Genomic DNA, 22,629 nt, shown 5'->3' on the forward strand with positions numbered 1-22,629 from the left:
GATTCGTTTGGCACGATCTGCCCTTCGTAAAACCATGTTGTAATTTATCGCAATTGCCATTAACCTCAAGGTCCTCAACTAGTTTCTCTTTCAGAATTTTCTCCAGCACCTTGCACGCTACAGATGTTAAACTAACAGGCCTGTAGTTACCCGGATCACTTTTTTTCCCTTTCTTGAAAATAGGAACCACATTAGCTATTCTCCAGTCTAACGGAACCACCCCCGAGTTTACAGATTCATTAAATATTATCGGTAATGGGCCTGCTATTTCCTGCGCCAATTCCTTCAATATTCTCGGATGAAGATCGTCCGGTCCTCCCGACTTAGGTGTTCAAATTTTGTTTCTACCTCGGATATGGTAATCCCCCATCCTGTATGCCCCTCTGTCACGGTGCTAGTATCCCTAATACCTTCATTGGCCTCATTAAACACCGATGCAAAATATTCATTGAGATATTGCGCCATGCCTAGATTATCTTTAATCTCCTCTCCGTCTATAGTCTTCAGCAGTCCCACTTCTTCTTTCTTTGCTTTCTTCCTATTTATATGGCTGTAAAACCTCTTACTATTGCTTTTAATTCCCCTCGCTAGGTCCAACTCTACACGGCTTTTGGCCTTTCTCACTCTATCTCTACATTCTCTGACTTCACTAAGGTAAGTTTCCTTACTGATCCCTCCCCTCTTCCACTCTTTATACGCTTTCTGTTTTTTCCTAATTGCCCCTTTGAGTCGGTCGCTCATCCAGCTCGGTCTAAATCTCTTGCTTAGTAATATTTTTCCCTTTTTTGGTATACAGGCCTCTGACAGCTCATGCATCTTTAACTTAAAGTAATCCCAGGCATTATCTGCCTTTAGATCCCTTAATACGTTTGCCCAATCCACTTCCCTTACCAGTCCCCTTAATTTGTTAAAATTAGCCTTTTTAAAATTATAAACCCTAGTCTTTGATTTAATTCTGTTACTCCTTCCATTTACTTTAAACCGGATTAGCTCATGATCACTGGAGCCCAAGTTGTCCCCTACTATCACTTCCTCAACGAGGTCCTCACTACTCACCAAAATCAAATCTAAAATGGCCTCCCCCCTCATTTGTTCAGCTACCACTTGATGAAGGAATTGATCAGCAAGCACATCTAGGAACATCTGAGCCCTATTATTGCTACTAGCATTTGTTCCCCAATCTATATCCGGGAAGTTAAAGTCCCCCATAATTACACAGTTCCTATTAGTATTTACTTCTCTAAACACATTAAATAGTTCTTTATCCATATCCTGGGTCGATCCCGGTGGTCTATAGCACTCCCCAAGCACTATCCCTGGAGAGGCTCTGGTAGTCCTTTTACCCAGTGTGAGTATTGCCCAGATGGACTCCGTGTTATCTATTCCATCAACTATTATTTCTTTACAGCTTATCTCACTATTGACATACAATGCCACCCCCCCACCTTTACCTTTGTTCCGGTCTTTCCTAAACAGTGCATATGCCTCCATACCTGTATTCCAGTCGTGACTGCCATTCCACCATGTTTCAGTTATTCCTACGATATCCGGTTTCAATTCTCGGACCAAGAGCTCCAATTCCTCCATTTTATTACCTAGGCTTCTCGCATTGGTGTATAAACACCCAATTTATGTTGTTTAGCCTGTCTCCCATTAGTAACGCTATATGTTACAGGCCTCTTTGTGTTTGTCCCCCCTATCCTTCCTATGTCCAATCTCATCTCCCCGGCTATATCTCCTCTTATCTCACTCACCTTTTCAATGTTGGAATCTGGTGTGGAGATTAACTGTACATCTCCCAACCGTCTCCCCAAACTTCCTAGTTTAAAGCTCTTTTGATAAGATGAGCCAGCCTCCCTCCCAGAAGTCTATTCCCTTCCCTACTCAGATGAAGTCCATCCCGCGAGAACAGCTGTCTGCCCCGAAAGCCTCCCAGTGGCCATAGATCCCAAAGCCCTCCTTATAGCACCACTCCCTTAGCCAACTATTTATTCTCACAATCCTATCAGCCCTTTGCTGCCCTTCCCTAGGAACAGGCAGAATCCCACTAAAGATAATCTGAGCCTCTATCTCCTTGAGCGTTTTACCCAGCCTGGCATAATCTCCCTTGATTCTCTCTAACGAGAACCTAGCTGTGTCATTCGTTCCTACATGAAGGATTATCAAGGATTATCTTACCTGCTCCTTTTAGGATCCTTTTCAACCGCAGGTCCACATCGCGTATCTTTGTGCCTGGTAGACAGCACACCCTTCTGTTCTCCGGGTCCGCACTGGTCACAGGCCTGTCCAATCTCCTCAGTAAAGAGTCTCCAATTACATACACCTGCCGTCGCCTGGCAACAGTGCGATCTAGTAATCTAGTCTCTGATCCCTCTAGTCCTGATCTGTGTCTGTTCCTATCTTCTCTTATGCTCCCCCTTGTGCCTTCCTCTATCCTCTGGGGGCCCAGGTTTTGTGCTGTCTCCATCAACACCTCCCCTCTCTCTATTGGACTAGCTGCTCTTCTCTTCTTCCTCACCCTCCCACCTTCAGTCACCACCTGCTGCCCCTCCACCTCGTTATCCAAACACCCAAACCTGTTCCTGAGTTCTATTCCCCCCTCACTGGCCCTCCTTTTCCTTGGCCTGCTTCTCATGGTAACATGCTTCCACTTCCCTTGTTCTCCCCCTTCCATTCCCCTCTCACCGTCCTCTACCTCTGCCTCCACCTGCACCGCAGAGCATTCCCCTTCAGCCCCTCCTTGCCTGTCCTCCATCAGCTGCTCAAACCCCCGTCTGAACTCCACCAGGGTATCTACCTGCATCTCCAGCCCCTTAATCTTTTCCTCCAGTAACACTATAAGGCGACACTTCATACACACATACCTGTGTTCCAGCTCCCCCGCTAGGACTATATACATACCACAGCTTCCACATGGGCATTCTGTCTGCTTGGCTCATGGCTGTTGCAGTCTCTGCCCACAACACCTGGGGACACAGAGCACACAACACACCGCGCCCTCCTGCCTCCCCCCTAACCTCCCCCTGCAAACTCCCACTCAAACTCCCCTGTTAGGCGCCTTGTTTGCTGCCTCCGGTGCCGCTTGTCCATCAGGTCCTTGCAAGTCCAATTGGTGGCAATCAGTGCATACCATCCATCTTCTCAGGGCTACTTTGTTCTTCACATATCCACTGGCCAATAGATTCTGGAAAGGCCTAATCAGAACCTTCCTGCCTATTCAGAAGCCTAGTCCCAAGTGGTACTTAAACCTTGTACCTGCAAAGAACAAAACCAATCAGGAAATCCCCAAGACTATCCATTTCTGTAGCAGAAAGAATCAGGAGGCACATCAACTGTACCCAGAGAATCTCCAAATGGATCTCTGGCTTCATTCTACTCTATCAGCTATTGAACCTTCCCTTCCCTCCCGATGGGGTAAGAGCTCATTCCACCACAGCACAAGCAACAGTTATCACATCACTTCAGGAGGTACCCCTCCTTGACATCTGTAAAGCAGCCACGTGGGGCTCCATTCATGTGAGACATTATGCCCTGCTGCAGGATTCCTCTGCTAATGCCTCCTTTGGGACGATGGTCCTCTGTTCAGTTCAACCCTGTACATCCTCACACCTTCCTCCTACTTAGGTACTGCTTGTCAGTCACCCACAGTGGAGCACAGTAGGGACCATCACTCAAAGAAGGAGAAGTTACTGACCTGTAACTGGAGGTTCTTTGAGATGTGTGGTCCCTCTCTGTATTCCCATACCCACTGCCCACCCTCTTTCCCCTCAGCTTCCACTCTTATCTGATTCATGGTAGAGAAGGAACTGGAAAGGCGGACGATCTGCGCAGCCCTTTATCCCCTTGTACAGAGACATGAGGTGAACCAGGGTGCATGCACAGACCAACAAACACTACTTTCACATTCTCTGGCTCTGGGTGCATGGTGCACATGCATAACCCACAGTTTACACATCTCAAAGAACCCTCAGTTATAGGTCAGTAACCTCCCTGTGACAGGTTGGACCCTCCGTCCGGTTTGCCACCTGATATACTGGGGTCCCACTGAGCCCACCCGTTCCACCAGCCTGGGCTTTCTCAGCCTGCTCTTGCAGTGCCAGGCCCTCAAGCCTTCTCTAGCACACACATAGGTAAGGCCACACCCAGCTGCAGACACAGACTGAAATCAGCTCTGTGGGGGAGGATTCAGCTAAGGGATTTACCCAGCACTCATGTGCACACCTCCTTTGGGGTGTAAACCCAAAATTATATTGTCTTGCACTGTGTAGAGAGATCTGTACAGCACAAGCTCATAAAAATTTCCCCCACCCCGCAATGTGGAGGGAGATATACACAGCTCCCTCTCTTCCTGCCCCCCATGCGCACGTGATATAAATTGCACAGACTGGTTTATAGAAAACAAATACAAGTTTATTAACTACCAAGGACAGATTTTTAAGTGATTATAAGGGATAGCAAACAGATCAAAGTGGATTATTGAGCAAATAAAACAAAGCACACAAACGAGGCTTAATACGTTAAAGAAATTGGTTACAAATAGTAATCTTTCACCCTAAATGTGGTTTTATGCAGGTTGCAGAGTTTCTTGAAGGTAAACTGCACTGCTTGCAACTTAAATCTCCAGGTTTACCCTTCCCTGGCTGACGTTTTTCAGCCTGGTCCCAGTCCTTCTCCCCGGATCAGTTTTAGGTGTTTACAGCAGTCATCCTGGGCAGGGATCTACCGAAGAACCGGCGACCATGATTAACTCACTCTCGAGCCTTAAATAGAATTTATATATGGCATGAATCTTTTGTTTCCCAGTCTGACTCCCAACCCCCTCGTAATGGAAAAACACTGAAAGCCCAAGATGGGGGTCTAGTACCAGGTGACATGATCACATGACCTTGCAGTGTCAAAGCAACCATGAGACAAGGTTTATTTGTAATGTCCACAGGAAGGAGCTCCAGGAAGATGGGAGATCAGCATCTTCAAAGACCCATTCCATTGTCTTTCCTAATGGCCCATTCAGGCTGATTGCCTACTGTCTGGTGGGTTTCAGAGTAGCAGCCCTGTTAGTCTGTATCCGCAAAAAGAAGAACAGGAGTACTTGTGGCACCTTAGAGACTAACAAATTTATGCTCTAATAAATTTGTTAGTCTCTAAGGTGCCACAAGTACTCCTGTTCTTCTTTTTGTCTGGTGGGTGTTTCCCAGATGCAAACACTTTTGCAATTGATAGAGTTTATATTCCTAACTTCAGGTACAGCAATGATACATGCATGCATACAAATAGGATAATCATATTCAGTAAATCATAACCTTTCCAATGATATTTTGCAAGACCCATCTTGCATCAAATACAATTTAGTTATGCCATATTCATATAAGCATATTTCTATGAAGAATATGGGCGTGCTGTGACACTCCCTTTGTCAACCTGTTCTCTTTTATCCATTATTTTACTGACACATTCAAAGGATTTTAACAAATTAGTGAGATGCTGTTTTCCGTTTGCAGAAACCGTGCTTGTTAGACCCTATCATATCATGATTTTCCAAGTGTTTTTATTCAATTTTTAATTATTGTTTTAGCCTTCTATCTGTAGCTGGCTAATTGGCTTACTGGTCTTCACTTTCCTAGATCACCCCCAGAACATTTTTATATATAGGTAAACTTGCTATCCTCCAGCCCTCCAGTACAGTAGCTATTTTTAATGGATAGCAAAACTATGTGAGCACCTCACTAGAGATGATTTGTATTGCAATAGCAAGCCCTCTGGCTGACTTAGGTGTTGTACTGTGCTGGAGGGCTACTAATTGGGATCATTTGGTACTTTGCTGGTGATTAAAAGTGAATGCAGAAAAGAGAATCTTGAGAACTAGGGGAAACATCGTTTATTGATAGTTTTAAGTAGCTTGCTGCTAAATTACACCTTTTACTTTTAGTGTATTAGATTAGTTGGCCCTTTTATTAAGTCTATTTTCCTGTTGCCGTGATAGCATAGAAACAATAAGTTCCCCCCTGATTATAGTAAAATGCATGAATTAAGACAAAGTACTAATTGACTTAGAATCATAGAATATCAAGAGGTCATCTAGTCCAACCCCCTGCTCAAAGCAGGACCAATTCCCAACTAAATCATCCCAGCCAGGGCTTTGTCAAGCCTGACCTTAAAAACCTCTAAGGAAGGAGATTCCACCACCTCCCTAGGTAACCCATTCCAGTGCTTCACCACCCTCCTACTGAAAAAGTTTTTCCTAATATCCAACCTAAACCTCCCACACTGCAACTTGAGACCATTACTCCTTGTTCTGTCAACAGGTACCACTGAGAACAGTCTAGATCCATCCTCTTTGGAACCCCCTTTCAGGTAGTTGAAAGCAGCTATCAAATCCCCCCTCATTCTTCTCTTCTGCAGGCTAACAATCCCAGTTCCCTCAGCCTCTCCTCATAAGTCATGTGTTCCAGCCCCCTAATAATTTTTGTTGCCTTCCGCTGGACTCTTTCCAATTTTTCCACATCCTCCTTGTTGTGTGGGGTCCAAAACTGGACACAGTACTCCAGATGAGGCCTCACCAATGTCAAATAGAAGGGAATGATCACGTCCCTTGATCTGCTGGCAATGCCCCTACTTATACAGCCCAAAATGCCGTTAGCCTTCTTGGCAACAAGGGCACACTGTTGACTCGTATCCAGCTTCTCGTCCACTGTAACCCGTAGGTCCTTTTCTGCAGAACTGCTTCTTAGCCATTCGGTTCCTAGTCTGTAAGAGTGAATGGGATTCTTCTGTCCTAAGTGCAGGACTCTGCACTTGTCCTTGTTGAACCTCATCAGGTTTCTTTGGGCCCAATCCTCTAATTTGTCTAGGTCCCTCTGTATCCTATCCCTACCCTCCAGCATATCTACCACTCCTCCCAGTTTAGTTTCACCTGCATACTTGCTGAGCGTGCAGTCCACGCCATCCTCCAGATCATTAATGAAGATATTGAACAAAACCAGCCCCAGGACCGATCCTTGGGGCACTCCGCTTGAAACCGGCTGCCAGCTAGACATGGAGCCGTTGATCACTACCCATTGAGCCGGACGATCTAGCCAGCTTTCTATCCACTTTATAGTCCATTCATCCAGCCCATACTTCTTTAACTTGCTGGCAAGAATACTGTGGGAGACTGTATCAAAAGCTTTACTAAAGTCAAGGAATAACACGTCCACTGCTTTCCCCTCATCCACAGAGCCAGTTATCTCCTCATAGAAGGCAATTATGTTAGACAGGCATGACTTGTCCTTGGTGAATCCATGCTTACTGTTCCTGATCACTTTCCTCTCCTCTAAGTGCTTCAGAATTAATTCCTTGGGGACCTGCTCCATGATTTTTCCAGGGACTGAGGTGAGGCTGACTGGCCTGTAGTTCCCCGGTTCCTCCTCCTTCCCTTTTTTAAGGATGGGCACTACATTAGCCTTTTTCCAGTCATCCGGGACCTCCCCCGATCGCCATGAGTTTTCAAAGATAATGTCCAATGGCTCTGCAATCACAGCCGCCAACTCCTTTAGCACCCTCGGATGCAGCGCATCCAGCCCCATGGACTTGTGCTCATCCAGTTTTTCTGAACCACTTCTTTCTCCACAGAGGGCTGGTCTCCTTCTCCCCATACTGTGCTGTCCATTGCAGCAGTCTGGGGGCTGACTTTGTTTGTGAAGACAGAGGCAAAAAAATCATTGAGTACATTAGCTTTTTCCACATCCTCTGTCACTAGGTTGCCTCCCCCATTCAGTAAGGGGCCCACGCTTTCCTTGACTTTCTTCTTGTTGCTAACATACCTGAAGAAACCCTTCTTGTTACTCTTAACGTCTCTTGCTAGCTGCAACTCCAAGTGTGATTTGGCCTTCCTGATTTCACTCTTGCATGCCTGAGCAATATTTTTATATTCCTCCCTGGTCATTTGTCCAATCTTCCACTTCTTGTAAGCTTCTTTTTTGCGTTTAAGATCCGCAAGGATTTCACTGTTTAGCCAAGCTGGTCGCCTGCCATATTTACCTGTTCTTTCTACATCGGGATGGTTTGTTCCTGCAACCTCAATAAGGATTCTTTAAAATACAGCCAGCTCTCCTGGACTCCTTTCCCCCTCATGTTATTCTCCCAGGGGATCCTGCCCATCAGTCCCCTGAGGGGGTCAGTCTGCCTTTCTGAAGTCCAGGGTCCATATTCTGCTGCTCTCCTTTCTTCCTTGTGTCAGGATCCTGAACTCGACCATCTCGTGGTCACTTAAACTGCTGTTCTGTTCTGGACAATAATCCAAGGTGCAGACACTACTAGATTGGGAAGACTGTTTCAGTCAGAGGATTGGTCCCTCCTAATTCCATCAGATTTGATGTGGTGAGAAATTCAGTATAGTAAGCAACTGGGAGGTGAAGTAAGGTTCAGCAATGATCAGCACAAGGGAAACTTAATGTAGCCACTTCAGAAAAATGCTTTTTATCATTGTTCTCAAGCCATCCTTCAATATACCATGCATTAAGATCAGCTTCCAGCGGGATCCCCTCATTCTGAGTGTTCAGTCATTCAGACAATATCCTACTACGATAGAATTGTGATGAGTTTAGCTAAAAATGAATGAATGAATGTGCATTTCTAAGGATTGTCCCTCTAGTGCAGAGGTGGGCAAACTACGGCCCGTAGGCCACATCCGGCCCGCGGGACTGTCCTGCCCGGCCCTTGAGCTCCTGGCTGGGGAGGCTAGCCCCCGGCCCCTCCCCTGCTGTTCTCCCCCTCCTCCCCCCCCCCCCGAGTGATGCTGCTGCATAGGTAGCACGGCTGGCTCTGTCAGGGCGGCGGGGCTACAAGCTCCTGCTGCTCTGAGCGGTGTGGTAAGGGGGTTGGGGGGAGGGGTTGGCTAAGAGGCAGGAAGTCCCAGGGGACAGGGAGCAGGGGATGGTTGGATGGGGTGGAGGTTCTGTGGGGGGCGGTGAGGGGACGGGGAGCAGGGGGGTTGGATCGGGTGTGGGAGTTCCGGGGGGTCTATCAGGGGGTAGGGGTGTGGATAGGGGTTGGGGGGGCAGTCGGGACAAGGAGCAGGGGGGATTGGACAGGGGGTAGGGTCCCGGGGGATGGGGGGTCCCGGGAGATGGGGGGTGTCAGGGGACAAGGAGCAGGGGGTGTTGGATGGGTTGGGAGTTCTGAGGGGGGCAGTCAAGGGGCAGGAAGTGGGAGGGGGCAGATAGGGGGCGGGGGCCAGGGTGTTTGGGGAGGCACAGCCTACCCTACCTGGCTTCCATACAGTTTTGCACCCCGATGTGGCCCTCGGGCCAAAAAGTTTGCCCATCCCTGCTCTAGTGCCTTGACATGTATCCAGTTAATTTCAGGTCCTGTTGGACTCTTGTTGGCAGCCAGTGTGGTTGAAAAGTGATATGATAGTGATGAGTCTCAGCAGGAGAATTAATAGTTCTTTACTGAATTCCAAGAATCTCTATAATTGGCTTTATATTTACTGAGTACAATCACTGCATTAAAACATTACTTTTTTCACTGAATTATATTACATTATTTAATTTGTAAATTATCACAATAGCGTATGGAATGCATTTCAAATTGTCCCCAGATACTACCCAGCTTATTGTTCCTAAGAAACCTGAGGATATGGAGCTACCTGATACCCTTGGAGACTAAAACAGCATTGTTGCTTTAAAGTTGATGAAGATATTTGCATGTTATAGCTCCACATCCCAGGTTTGACATAGAAATGTTGAAGCAAATTTTAAACCTCTTCAGATCACGCAGTAATGTTCCTGTTAGGTGCACTTACATATGTAGGAACTTGATACCATGAATTTTGATCCTTTCATGCAACATGAAGTAATTTGTGTGACTTAACATCTGTGGGGATTTGCCTTTTTCCAGGTAAATCGCTTTAATAAGGTGGAGGACCGAGCAATTTTTATCACTGACCGACACCTTTATAAAATGGACCCTATGAAGCAGTACAGGGTGATGAATACTATCCCACTTTACAATGTAAGTATGAGGACTGGAATCCAATGACTTCATTGTTCTAATCTTAGGCTCTGACACACACATTCCCTGTGATCTTGAACAAGGCACTTAATTGACTCAGTTTTCCCTCCTGTAAAATTGAGACAATACCTACATTTGCATCACTTATATGTTTAATATTTGTAAAGCACTTTGAAGATGTAAAGCACTTTTTAAATGCTGCTAAATAATGTTGTTCCTTTTAATTCCAATACATAATTTGAAGGCCAGAAACCAAACTACTCATTATGTCTTCCTCTTCAAATTGTTTTATTTTTTGTGTACAGTGCACTGCAGGATTGTGGTCCCATAAAATGAGGTTAGAAAGTCACAGCAGCTCTAACTCAGAATGTCCATGCCTTTGTGGGTTTCTCTGACCCTTAACGTTTGGACGCTCGTTGATAAAATGTATATTAAATAGTAAACCAAGTCAGATATTGGATTGGATTGGACTATCTGGTCCTCAGGCTAGCAGAGATTTAGCTCACATTTCAAGGCAGGAGATTATCACTGGTGGAGAAGGGGTGGAAAGAGCTGGCCTTTTAGCTCTTCAGTGTCCCTTTTAGCTGATTTGCTACTACTCAATTTTCGCAGCCTGAGTTAAACCTGCTGTAGTTACTACAAAACTACACGGCCTGGTTTGGCTAGTTTGGGAATGTCACAGCTTTACAGAGTCCCACTGAATGTACGGCTGGGATTTCATCAATAAATCTGGTATTCCTTTATTGTAAATGACAGTGAAAATGGAGTGTGGGGAATGAATAATATTTGCTGCATATGTAGCCATAGTTAGTAGTTCCCTCCCGCATCCTTAGCATTGGTCCTTTTCTCCCCATCCAGCCCTGCTGCGTGCTTTGCTCTTCAACCAGCCAAGAAGTGCACCAGTGTCTCATGAACACACACCCTAGCTCACTGCCTAATGGGCCAACATCTGCCTGTGTTAGCCACTTGTTCTAATAAGAATAGCTATTGCAATAGAGCATTGTCATGGCATCAGTGCCTCCTTCTTTGAAAACAGGCCTTGCCTCTAAGTTTATGTAGCAGCTGTGGGGCGTTTTCCTGGGCTGTTGATCTATTCTGTTCACATTACTTCCTAATTGTACAAAATGAAATTGTCAGCAGGTTTGATTGCTGGATGGCTGACTCCTGCCAACCCAAACCAAGTTATTAAAATATACAGGGTATCTAAAAAGCAAACTGTACTTTCGAAGCAAGCTGCTGGCTTTTATTTTTGTTTGAAGGAATAAAAATTCATCTGATCCCTGAATTAATGAAAATCTGGTTTCTGATTTATGTTCTAGTTAGCAGCTGTGAGCTTGCTATCCCATTGTCTCAAACCAAATGGTTAGATCAAAACAAGTAACTTGCTACATTGGTAATTGAAATAAGTCCACATTTATCAATGACCGCTGTCATCTTGCTTTTGAAAGAAGTGTTTGACATTAAACCTTTATGGAAGATAAATATTAAAGGCTGAGCTTTGTCTCTGTGTTCATCTAGCAGAGGGAGACCATATTATTCTTTAACCATGTTCTGTGCCTTGATGCTGACAGCTAGCAGCCAGAGCACAGCATGGCTTGCTTGCAAAACTTCTTAATGTTTTAAAAATTGAAGGTTACAGGTATGTCAGATGTACAGTCTTGTGCAAGTTGCCTGGAAAACACATTTTGGGTGAGAATAGCTGCTTGTTGCAGTCCTTCACATAAAATGCATGTTTAAAATAGAACATCCATTCACATGAATGGAGTGAGGACTTCCTGGAAGTGCTCGTTAAGGGCACAGGCTACGCTTAGTTTGCATTTTATCCAGCATTGAAGCAGTTAATGTTTCGGTGCATCTGGGTATTGCACTTTTTTGAATACTTAGAAATTCAGTAGATAGAAACCAGCTTTTCTAGTAAACCTGCAGTGACCTGCCACTGGGGAGGACACCTGTATAGAACAATCTCCTCAATCTAAATAATTATGACGGGACATTGGGGTATTTTGTAAGAGGGGTAATGGGGCAAAATGAAAATGTTCTGTGAAGCATAGAGACCTCAGAATGTTACTGTGCTGTATTGGAAATGCTTTATATGAGCATGTCTTCTTCAAACACAGTAATAGTAAATCACTGCTTTGCAATCCTGGGCCCCTCGTCATATCGGTTTTAATTCCAGGGAATGACCCTTTGGTCCTTTTCTAATATTCCCAAGAAATTGCATCATAGTGCTGAGGCATGCTGCCTGAATCCTTGTCCTATGATTTACTGTTGAACTAGTGGCATCCTGCAGGAATGGGCAGTGAGGAGAAGAGAATGCAGAGTTGAGATGATTTAGACACAATATGTGAAATGTTTTATTTTTCTGGTTTACAGGGCTCCCTGAATTAAACCCAGGCCTGTGATTTTTTGCTCAAGCTCATCCATCATTTCTTTCTATTTATAGATTGCTTTCGTACCTTTTCTAGTGGTTTGAATGTTTGCAGTTTGTCCCTTACCATTTGAGCTGCCTAGTGTAGTTCTCATTTTTCAGCCCATATGGTCTCTTCAATAATAGGACTGTTTTTTTATATTAGTATATATTTTGATGAGGGAGGTGGCATAAGTAGCCACTTAATGATACAGGTGTTTTTCTTTGTTGAAAAAACACAGTTCTTTGGATTGATGTGGATGTTTTAAAGAAGTAAATGGATGATAATTACCACCAGCCTCTGTGCTTGCTCTATTAGATGTTACTTGCTAGAAAGATATATGTTCATCTGGAAGATGGATTGCCCTTCTAATGTGTACAAGGGTGAACCCAGCTGAAATTCATCTGCCTGCCAGCAATACTCACTATCAACATTTCTAAAGCACCCTATCAACATGGCAACATCCTTAGGGATGGTGTTTCCATGGAAATCTCATTGGAGACAGTCAGCTGATGTCTGGTGCTACCCGTGAACCTGTTTTTAGCTCAAGAAGCCATCCTGTAGTTCCCCATTTTCTTTAACTGCTTATTGCTCATATGTAATGGCAAAGACTGTCCCTTAATGAATGACTGACTAATGCAATTCAGATCCTGGATTTTGTTTGGTCTCCTTGTCTCTTCAAAAAGGAGTCTTTGATTTTGTGTATGGAATTACAAACCATATTTGTTTGAATATGCTAGACATTGAGGAATCTGGCATTAATTACTCCGGAAACTTACTTACATATTATTACAAACACACGTCTTGAATTTTTTTATAAAATCTAGGCAGAAAAAAACCCTTAAAGATCTCTGGAAAAAGGGAAAATTCAAAGGATTTTGGTATTTTTGTTTCAGACGTGTCTTCCTTACTCCCAATCTATTACAGCCTTGTATAGATTAAAGTGTTTCTGTTTTGAGATTCTGCTATAAAGTGAGCATGCTGGTAATAGTTTAATGCAGCATTCATTTTAGTCTCCCCTACAAAGGGGGGAAACTGATTTTTCAAGATGGCAGAGGGCAGTTTAAAGGTGATTGACAAAGCAGTGGAAGGAATCTCTATTTTGGCTACCTTTCACAGTATATACATATATTTATGATTTTTAAAAAGGACAGATGTTCAGAGTTTTGAGTTTTTTCTGACCTTCACAACTAACATCCAGGAAAACTGAATGATTACCATTCTTTGTACTTAGTGAGACAATTTTCTTTCCTTTTTATGTGCTATGTTCAAGATTTGGTGTTAATTTTTTAAGCCTGAAATAGAAAAACAAGATAATTCTTTGTTCAAGGGCTGTTGGCCTCCTAAAGCAGCTCAGTTAATTATTAATTTTTAAACAGGCTTTTGAAATTCATTGATTTCAATTCATTCTCTCTCCCCCCATTAGCTGCACACTTAAGCCCAGATAGCACTAACCCATGGGGCTCTATTGTGATCACTGGCATGATATTTAAACATGAAATTAATTTTAAGGGACACTGTACACTCAGGCAGCTGACAATTTCCATGCATAAAGTGTAACGTTTAAAAATTGTTTAATAATCTTTTTAAGTATTGTGGAGAGTAAAATCCTATTGCGTGCAGGAGATCACTGCTGGGTATTTGGCATATTAAAATGAGTCTGTATAGTTTGTCTGAAAGCTTAGTCCAGAAACAATGAGCTGCTCTCAGATCAGTACAGCATAGGCACCTCTGAAGAGGGTGAATAGTCAAGGGCTCTTTTGTGCCAGAGATCTGTCCAAAATTTGGTAGCAGCTACTGTGGTGTTCATTGCATATATTTTCAGGGGATGCCACATTAGTGTTAAGCCTTTGACTGGCCTTGTAGGCTGATTCTTAGAAATACCAGTTTGTGAAAAAGTACTGGGATTGTTAAACTTAAAGCATGATGCATCCTGACCAGCTCTGAAAATCAGGCAGGCTTCTCAGGGTACAGAATAGTCTGACTGGATGAGCATGAATATTTGATCACAGGAGATGGGAGTTTGTAGAAGGAAATTCTTTTAGGAAAGAATGTCTCAAGACTTTCAGGTTCCATCAGTATTATGCTTATCAGGCTCTTCCACCTCATTTTTAGAGGATGGTGTCTCCAGACATTCCTGGAGAGGAGCCCTGCAGTCCCTGATGAGGCTTGCAGAAGCTAAATTTCCAGAGAAGAATGTCTGCTGTATCTGATCTTTGTGGAGTTTACTGTTTGCTTTTTTCCCCGGGGGTCTCTTGATTTTCCAATTTCTTTATATCTTGTATATTATCTGCACATTGTTAAATACAAAGGGCTACATTAGATTGTTAGCTTGATGCTCTCAGCTGTGCTACCATTCTGCTGCTGGCTTCCTTTGGAAAGGAAAAGCAGGGTTGTGGGCCTACTGCCACCTGACATAATGGTATCCCTCCAAAGATACTAGGTGGTAGGCACGCCAAACCATTGGAAACAGGCTCCTCCATTCTCCGAGGGGGGCACAGCACCTAGCAGAATGGAGTCCTGGTCAGTGACCTGGGCTCCTAGGTGCTATGATCATACAAATAATAAATACTACTAGTAATCCCACAGAGAGTTGGGCCAGACTGAGCAAGGTCTCGGGAATCTATTCCTGTCCTTTGTTTCGCCTGCTGGCTTCCAGGATATTGTGTAGTTTCAATCTTCCCTTCCTTCCCTTGTGTTTTTCTGGTCTTTCAGGGGGAACATTGAAAAAGCCATGAATACTAAAGTTTCTAATGGAAAAATTTAGTTCTGTGATCCTTTCAGAGCTAAAAACTGAAAAGATGGGGTAGCGTACTGAAGTAGATGATCAAAATTAAAGATGGAAAAGATATATATTAGATTTAGTCCATTCCTCTGGTAGTGGAGGATTGTTACTAAGATATATACCATAAGACTATTCTGTGCTTTCTCTCTGCAGTTGACGGGATTGAGTGTCTCCAATGGAAAGGACCAGCTTGTGGTCTTCCACACAAAGGATAACAAAGACCTCATTGTCTGCCTCTTCAACAGACAGCCAACTAATGAAAGCAGAATTGGAGAGCTGGTTGGAGTCCTGGCAAACCACTTCAAGAGGTCAGTATTTCTGTGAAAATTCAGAGTCCAGCTCATCAGATCTGTGACATCCCTTAAAGTTGTTTGATGAACTTGTTTTCTATCAGTGCTGACTCATTATACTGCATTCATTCAAATATCATATTGCATCTGTATAAATTCATGGTACACCCACATCTTGAATACTGTGTGTAGATGTGGTCGCCCCATCTCAAAAAAGATATATTGGAATTGGAAAAGGTTCAGAAAAGGGCAACAAAAATGATTAGGGGGTATGGAACGACTTCTGTCTGAGGAGAGATTAATAAGACTGGGACTTTTCAGCTTGGAAAAGAGATGACAAAGGGGAAATATGATTGAGGTCTATAAAATCATGTCTGGTGTAGAGAAAGTAAATAAGGAAGTGTTATTTACTCCTTCTCATAACACAAGAATGAGGGATCACCCAATGAAATTAATAGCAAATTTAAAACATAAGGAAGTATTTCTTCACACAACGGACTGTCAACCTGTGGAACTCTTTGCCAGAGGATGTTGTGAAGGCCAGAACTATAACAGGATTCAAAAAAGAACTAGATAAATTCATGGAGGATAGGTCCATCAATGGCTATTAGCCAGGATGGGCAGGGATGGTGTCCCTAGCCTCCATTTGCCAGAAGCTAGGAATGAGTGACGGGGAATGGATCACTTGATGATTACTTGTTCTGTTTATTCCCTCTGAGGCACCTGGCATTGTCCACTGTCGGAAGACAGGATACTGGGCTAGATGGACCTTTGGTCTGATCCAGTTTAGCCGTTCTTTAGGGTCCTATGTTATAGATGAGCAGCAATTCAAGTAGATGATGATGTGTATTCCACTTAGGTGTGTGCGTGCCCAGTTCCAGAGCCAGAGATTTTTGCCTAGCAGTACCCATAGAGGGGCAGCGCTTGTGGCTGTGACCCCTCCTCTGACTATATGAGGCAGTGCCGCCCCAACCCGCCTCAGTTCCTTCTTACAGCTGGTGGTTGTAGCCTCACCACCTCGCAGATAGTCTTAGGCTTGGTCTACACTACCCCCCTAATTCGAACTAAGGTACGCAACTTCAGCTACGTGAATAACGTAGCTGAAGTTCGAAGTACCTTAGTTCGAACTTACCTTGGTCCACACGCGGCAGGCAGGCTCCCCCGTCGACTCCGCGGTACTCCTCTCGGCGAGCTGGAGTACCGCAGTCGACGGCGAGCACTTCCGGGTTCGACTTATCACGTCCAGACTAGACGCGATAAGTCGAACCCAGAAGTTCGATTTCCAGCCGTCGAACTAGCGGGTAAGTGTAGCCAAGGCCTTAGTCTAGTTTTATTGTATATAGCTGGTAGTTAGTGTTAGCTAGTAGTCTGTTTTCCCCAGTGATGCCCTCACCAGGGTTTAAACATTGCCCTTCGTATGGAGGAGCGATCCCCAATAGAGAGCAATACCACATGTGGGGATCAGTCTCTGCGAGGCCTACCTCAAGGAGCATTGCATGATCTGTAGGTCGTTCAAGAAAAGAACTCACGTGGTTCGGGACCTTTGCTTCAAGCTGCACCTGCTTCAACAGGCCATACTGCCTGATCCGGTACTGAAGCTGTCATCAGGTTGATGATCACCCTTGTGCTCCAGGAGTGCTGCCGCTTCACGTTCTGGAGCAGGTGCCTCTCAAAAGAAACTGAGGAGCCATTCCTTGTGGCCTGCAGAGAGGATAAGGTTGTATAAGACCAATTGAAACAGCTGCAGGTCTTGGGGTGACTCTTCCACCTCCCTCAGGAAAAGTGTGGACTGGCACAGAGCTGGTGCTGGCATGTGGGACAGTACGGGTACTTCTGACCCTGCTCCAGTACTGAGTAGGGAGGTTAGAAATCCTGTACTTGTTGACTACAGTCCCAGCCTCCAGGCATTTAAGCCTGGTCCCAACAAGGGAGATGCTGGTACTGACTGTATCCATGTTGTCGGCGTACCAGGCAGCCGCAGACCTCCTCTGCCTTTTGGTCCCAACCTCACCATTGGTCCAGGACTTTCCTAGGGCTGCGCCATCTGGAGCCCCTCCGATTGAGCGAGCCGCCAAACCATTGTCTAGTGGCACCGCAGCACAATGCTTCTCTTCCAGTAGTGGGGATAGAGCCAGTACCGGAATCGGTACAGAAGACCTTGTACTGGGAACCTATTCGGCACCACTTCTGGGAGATGCTTCCTTAGCAGCTTTCATCACCCTCGATGTCAGTACAGTTGATACCTCTGTTTACATCGGGACTGACACCACTTCCAGCACTGGAATGCTCCATACCGACTCCATCTGCAATGCTGCTGCTTGCCTCATTCGGGGCGACAGATGAGTCAGACCACTTACTCGCTGCTCTGCCCTTGTCACCGGGATCCCGAGGCTTCTCTGCATTCGAGTCAGGGTTGTCATTCTCCCGCTCTCAATTGCACAGTAAGCACCAAGGACCGCTAATGGACCATTACAGTTCCCAAGATTGGCATCCGTCGTGTGGTTGGGATAGAGTTCCCTTACTTGGTGCCTACTGGGCACCAATGCCCTCTCCATATCAATGGCCTCCTTGTCTTGTTCAAAGGCAAGATCACTCGCCGGGTCTGCAGTAGTGACCATAGATCTGCTGCAGGCCCAGGCACCAGTGGTCCTTATCTCTGTGGAGCCTCCAAAGTTCTCCATCTAGGTGTGCCATTTCTGGAACAAGATCCATCTTTGACTAAGGGTGTGTCTACACTACGAAATTAGGTCAAATTTATAGAAGCCGGTTTTATAGATATCGGTTTTATACAGTCGATTGTGTGTGTCCCCACATAAAATGCTCTAAGTGCATGAAGCCAACAGACCGCGTCCACAGTACCGAGGCTAGCGTCGACTTCCAGAGCGTTGCACTGTGGGTAGTTATCCCACAGTTCCCGCAGTCTCCACCGTCCATTGGAATTCTGGGTTGAGATCCCAATGCCTGATGATGCAAAACAGTGTTGCGGGGGGTTCTGGGTACATGCTGTCAGGCCCCTCCCCCTCCATCAGAGCAACGGCAGACAATCGATTCGTGCCTTTTTACCTGGATTACCTGTGCAGACAATATACCACGGCAAGCATGGAGCCCGCTCAGCTCAGCTCACCGTCACCATATGTCATCTGGGTCATGGCAGACGTGGTACTGCATTGCTACACAGCAGCAGCCCCTTGCCTTTTGGCAGTAGATTGTGTATTACGATTGGTATCCGTCGTCGTCGTACTCCAATTCAATCATAGGCACCTGGGCAGACATGCTTTGTCTCCTGGAGACTCAGTCCTGCTGGCAGTCCTATTGAACCGTCTTGACGATGATGGTTAGCAGTCGTAGTACAGTATCTTCTGCCAAGCACCCAGAAGATGCCGATGGCGATCAGTCATGCTGCACCGTCTGCTGCCAGCTTAAGATGTAAAAAATAGATGTATTCATTTGCTTCCCCCTCCCTCCGTGAAATCAACAGCCTGCTAAACCCAGGGTTTTGAGTTCAATCTTGGGGGGGGGGGCATTCTGTGTGACAGTTGTTTGTGTTTCTCTCTGATGCACAGCCACCTTTGTTGATTTTAATTCCCTGTATCTGTACGCCCTGTCGTCACTCCCCCCTCCCTCCCTCCGTCAGTTTCGCGCCTTTTTTCAGCCCAGACACCATAGCATTGGGATCACGGAGCCCGCTCAGATCACCGCGGCAATTATGAGCACTATGAACACCACGCGCATTGTCCTGGAGTATATGCAGAGCCAGGACATGCCAAAGCAAAACCAGGACCAGCCGAGGAGGCAATTGCAGCGCGGCGATGAGTGATGAGGAAATTGACATGGACATAGACCTCACACAAGGTACGGGCCCCAGCAATGTGCAAATCATGGTGTTACTGGGGCAGGTTCATGCCATGGAATGCCAATTGAATGAACCCTCCGCCCCCCCCCCCCACCCGGTTCACTCTACTTCCCTGTAAACCAACCACCCCACCCTCCCCTCCCCCCTTCGAGCACCGCTTGCAGAAGCAATAAAGTCATTGTTACTTCACATTCATGCATTCTTTATTAATTCATCACACAACTAGGGGGATAATTGCCAAGGTAGCCCGAGAGGGGTGGGGGAGGAGGGAAGGAAAAGGACACACTGCAGTTTCAAACTTTAAAACTTTAACACTTATTGAAGGCCAGCCTTCCGATGCTCGGGCAATTATCTGGGGTGGAGTGACTGGGTGGCCGGAGGCCCCCCCACCGTGTTCTTGGGTGTCTGGGTGAGGAGGCAATGGGACTTGGGGAGGAGGGCTGTTGGTTACACAGGGGCTGTAGCGGCGGTCTCTGCTCCTGCTGCCTTTCCTGCAGCTCAACCATACGCTGGAGATATCAGTTTGATGCTCCAGCAGCCAGAGCATCGACTCTTGCCTTCTGTCTGCAAGCTGACGCCACCTATCCTCTTCATCCTGTAACTTGCTCTGTTCATCCCGCGATTCAGCCCGCCACCTCTCCTCTCGTTCATATTGTGCTTTTCTGTAGTCTGACATTGACTGCCTCCACGCATTCTGCTGTGCTCTTTCAGCGTGGGAGGACATCTGGAGCTCCATGAACATATCATCCCGAGTTCGCCGTTTTCTCCTTCTAATCTTTGCTAGCCTCTGTGAAGGAGAAACATTTGCAGCTGGTGGAGGACAAGGGAGAGGTGGTTAAAAAAGACACATTTTAGAGAACAATGGGTAGACTCTTTCACGTTAAATTTTACTGTTCACATTACACAGCACATGTGCTTTCGTTACAAGGTCGCATTTTTCCTCTTCTATTGAGGGCCTGCTGGTTTGGTGTGAGAGATCACTCACGCGCTGCCAGGCAACAGATTTCAGCTCGCAGGGAGCCATGGTAAGCCACAGTCTTTTGGCTTTTTTAACCCTCATAACATGTGGGAATGGTTTCAAACAGTAGCGCCCTCATTTCCCATACCAAGGACCCATTGGGTTGGCCATTTAAAATGAGTTTGCAGTGTAAAAGGAGGGGCTGGGGTTTCCGGGTTAACATTTTGCAGCACAAACCCAACTACCCTCCCGCCCACACACACACACCCAATTCTCTGGGATGATCCCTTCTCCCCCCCCCCCCCCCCCCCACCGCGTGGCTAACAGTGGGGAACATTTCTGTTCAGCCGAGCAGGAACGGGCACCTCTGAATGCCCCCTTAAATCACCCCATTTCAACCAAGTGACCGTGAATGATATCACTCTCCTGAGGATAACGAAGAGCGATAAGGAATGGATGTTGTCTGCATGCCAGCAAACACCGGGTCCATACGCTGCCATGCTTTGTTATGCAATGATTCCAGACTACGTGCTACTGGCCTGGCGTGGTAAAGTGTCCTACCATGGCGGACGGGATAAGGCAGCCCTCCCCAGAAACCTTTTGCAAAGGCTTTGGGAGTACATCAAGGAGAGCTTTCTGGAGATGTCCCTGGAGGATTTCCGCTCCATCCCCATACACGTTAACAGACTTTTCCAGTAGCTGTACTGGCCGCGATTGCCAGGGCAAATTAATCATTAATCATTAAACACGCTTGCTTTTAAACCATGTGTGATATTTACAAAGGTACACTCACCAGAGGTCCCTTGTGTGCCCTCAGGGTCTGGGAGCACGCCTTGGGTGAGTTTGGGGGTTACTGGTTCCAGGTCCAGGGTGATAAACATATCCTGGCTGTTGGGGAAACCGGTTTCTCCACTTCCTTGCTGTGAGCTATCTTCATTGTCTTCATCATCTTCTGCGTACCCCGAACCCGCTTCCCTGTTGTGTGTTTCTCCATTGACGGAGTCAAAGCACACGGTTGGGGTAGTGGTGGCTGCATCCCCTAGAATGGCATACTGCTCCGCGTAGAAGCGGCATGTTTGCGGTTCTGCCCCAGCCCTTCCGTTTGCCTCTCTGGCTTTGTGGTAGGCTTGCCTTAGCCCCTTAATTTTCACTCAGCACTGCTGTGCGTCCCTGTTATGGCCTCTGTCCTTCATGGCCTTTGAGACCTTTTCTAATATTTTGCCATTTCGTTTACTGCTACGGAGTTCAGCTAGCACTGATTCATCTCCCCATATGGCGAGCAGATCCCGTACCTCCCGTTCTGTCCATGCTGGAGCTCTTTTGCGATCCTGGGACTCCATCATGGTTACCTGTGCTGATGAGCTCTGCGTGGTTACCTGTGCTCTCCACGCTGGGCAAACAGGAAATGAAATTAAAAAGTTCGCAGGGCTTTTCCTGTCTACCTGGTCAGTGCATCTGAGTTGAGTGCTGTCCAGAGCGGTCACAATGAAGCACTGTGGGATAGCTCCCGGAGTCCAATAACATCGAATTCCGTCCACACTACCCCAAATCCGACCTGCAAAGGCCGATTTTAGTGCTAATCCCCTCATCGGAGGTGGAGTAAAGAAACCGGTTTAAAGGACCCTTTAAGTCGAAAGAAAGGGCTTCGTCGTGTGGACGTGTCCAGGCTTAATTCGATTTAACGCTGCTAAAGTCGACCTAAACTCGTAGTGTAGACCAGGCCTCAGTTAAGGGCCTCGTCCCCATCTCCAGATGATGCAGTGCTGCCTAGCTTATTCTCCTCTTTGGTATTGGAAGATTTTAAGATTTTAACCTTTTGCACTGTGCAGCCACGTCCCTGGGCATTCAAGCAGAGTTCTTGCAAGAGAACACCCACAAATTAGTGGACATTTTGCGGGCTTCTGTCCCTGGGAAAGTCGCCTTCCCAATTAACGACGTGCTCCTCAAACCGGCTAACGCCCTCTGAAGCACTCTGGCCTTCATACCGCCAGCAGCTAAATGCATGAAGAAGCACAATTTCATTCCCATGCAGGGATTTAAGGGGTTTTATTCCCATCCAGCTCCAAATTCCCTAGTCGTGACTGTGGTGAATAATTAGGCCTAGCAGGGCAAATGCAAGTCCACCCCCAAGGACAGAGGTTCCAAATTATTGGACTTTATGGGCAGGAAGATTTACATGTCTTTGTCCTTACAAATTTGAATTGCTAGCCAGCAGGCTCGGCTGTCCAAATATGATTTTCTTAACTGGACGGCTATGTCCAAGTTCGTGGACTAGCTGCCCGAGGCCTCACAGGAGGTATGTTGGGAGTTTGTCATGGAAGACTGCGTGGTGGCTAAGACGTCCT

At 46.0% G+C, this 22,629-nt stretch overlaps 1 protein-coding gene across 2 annotated transcripts in view; it reads left to right on the forward strand.

Annotated features, from left to right (window-relative positions):
• The window catches only part of MYO1D (myosin ID), a 371,118-nt gene that overhangs the window by 236,063 nt on the left and 112,426 nt on the right, over positions 1–22,629 (forward strand). For both annotated transcript variants that reach the window (XM_034755839.1, XM_034755840.1), the window contains exons 20-21: positions 9,877–9,990; positions 15,337–15,491. In XM_034755839.1, the coding sequence (XP_034611730.1) occupies positions 9,877–9,990; positions 15,337–15,491 (269 nt within the window). The remainder of the gene's footprint in view (positions 1–9,876; positions 9,991–15,336; positions 15,492–22,629) is intronic.

Source organism: Trachemys scripta, chromosome 23 (assembly GCF_013100865.1).
Source record: "Trachemys scripta elegans isolate TJP31775 chromosome 23, CAS_Tse_1.0, whole genome shotgun sequence".
Lineage (NCBI taxonomy): Eukaryota > Metazoa > Chordata > Testudines > Emydidae > Trachemys > Trachemys scripta.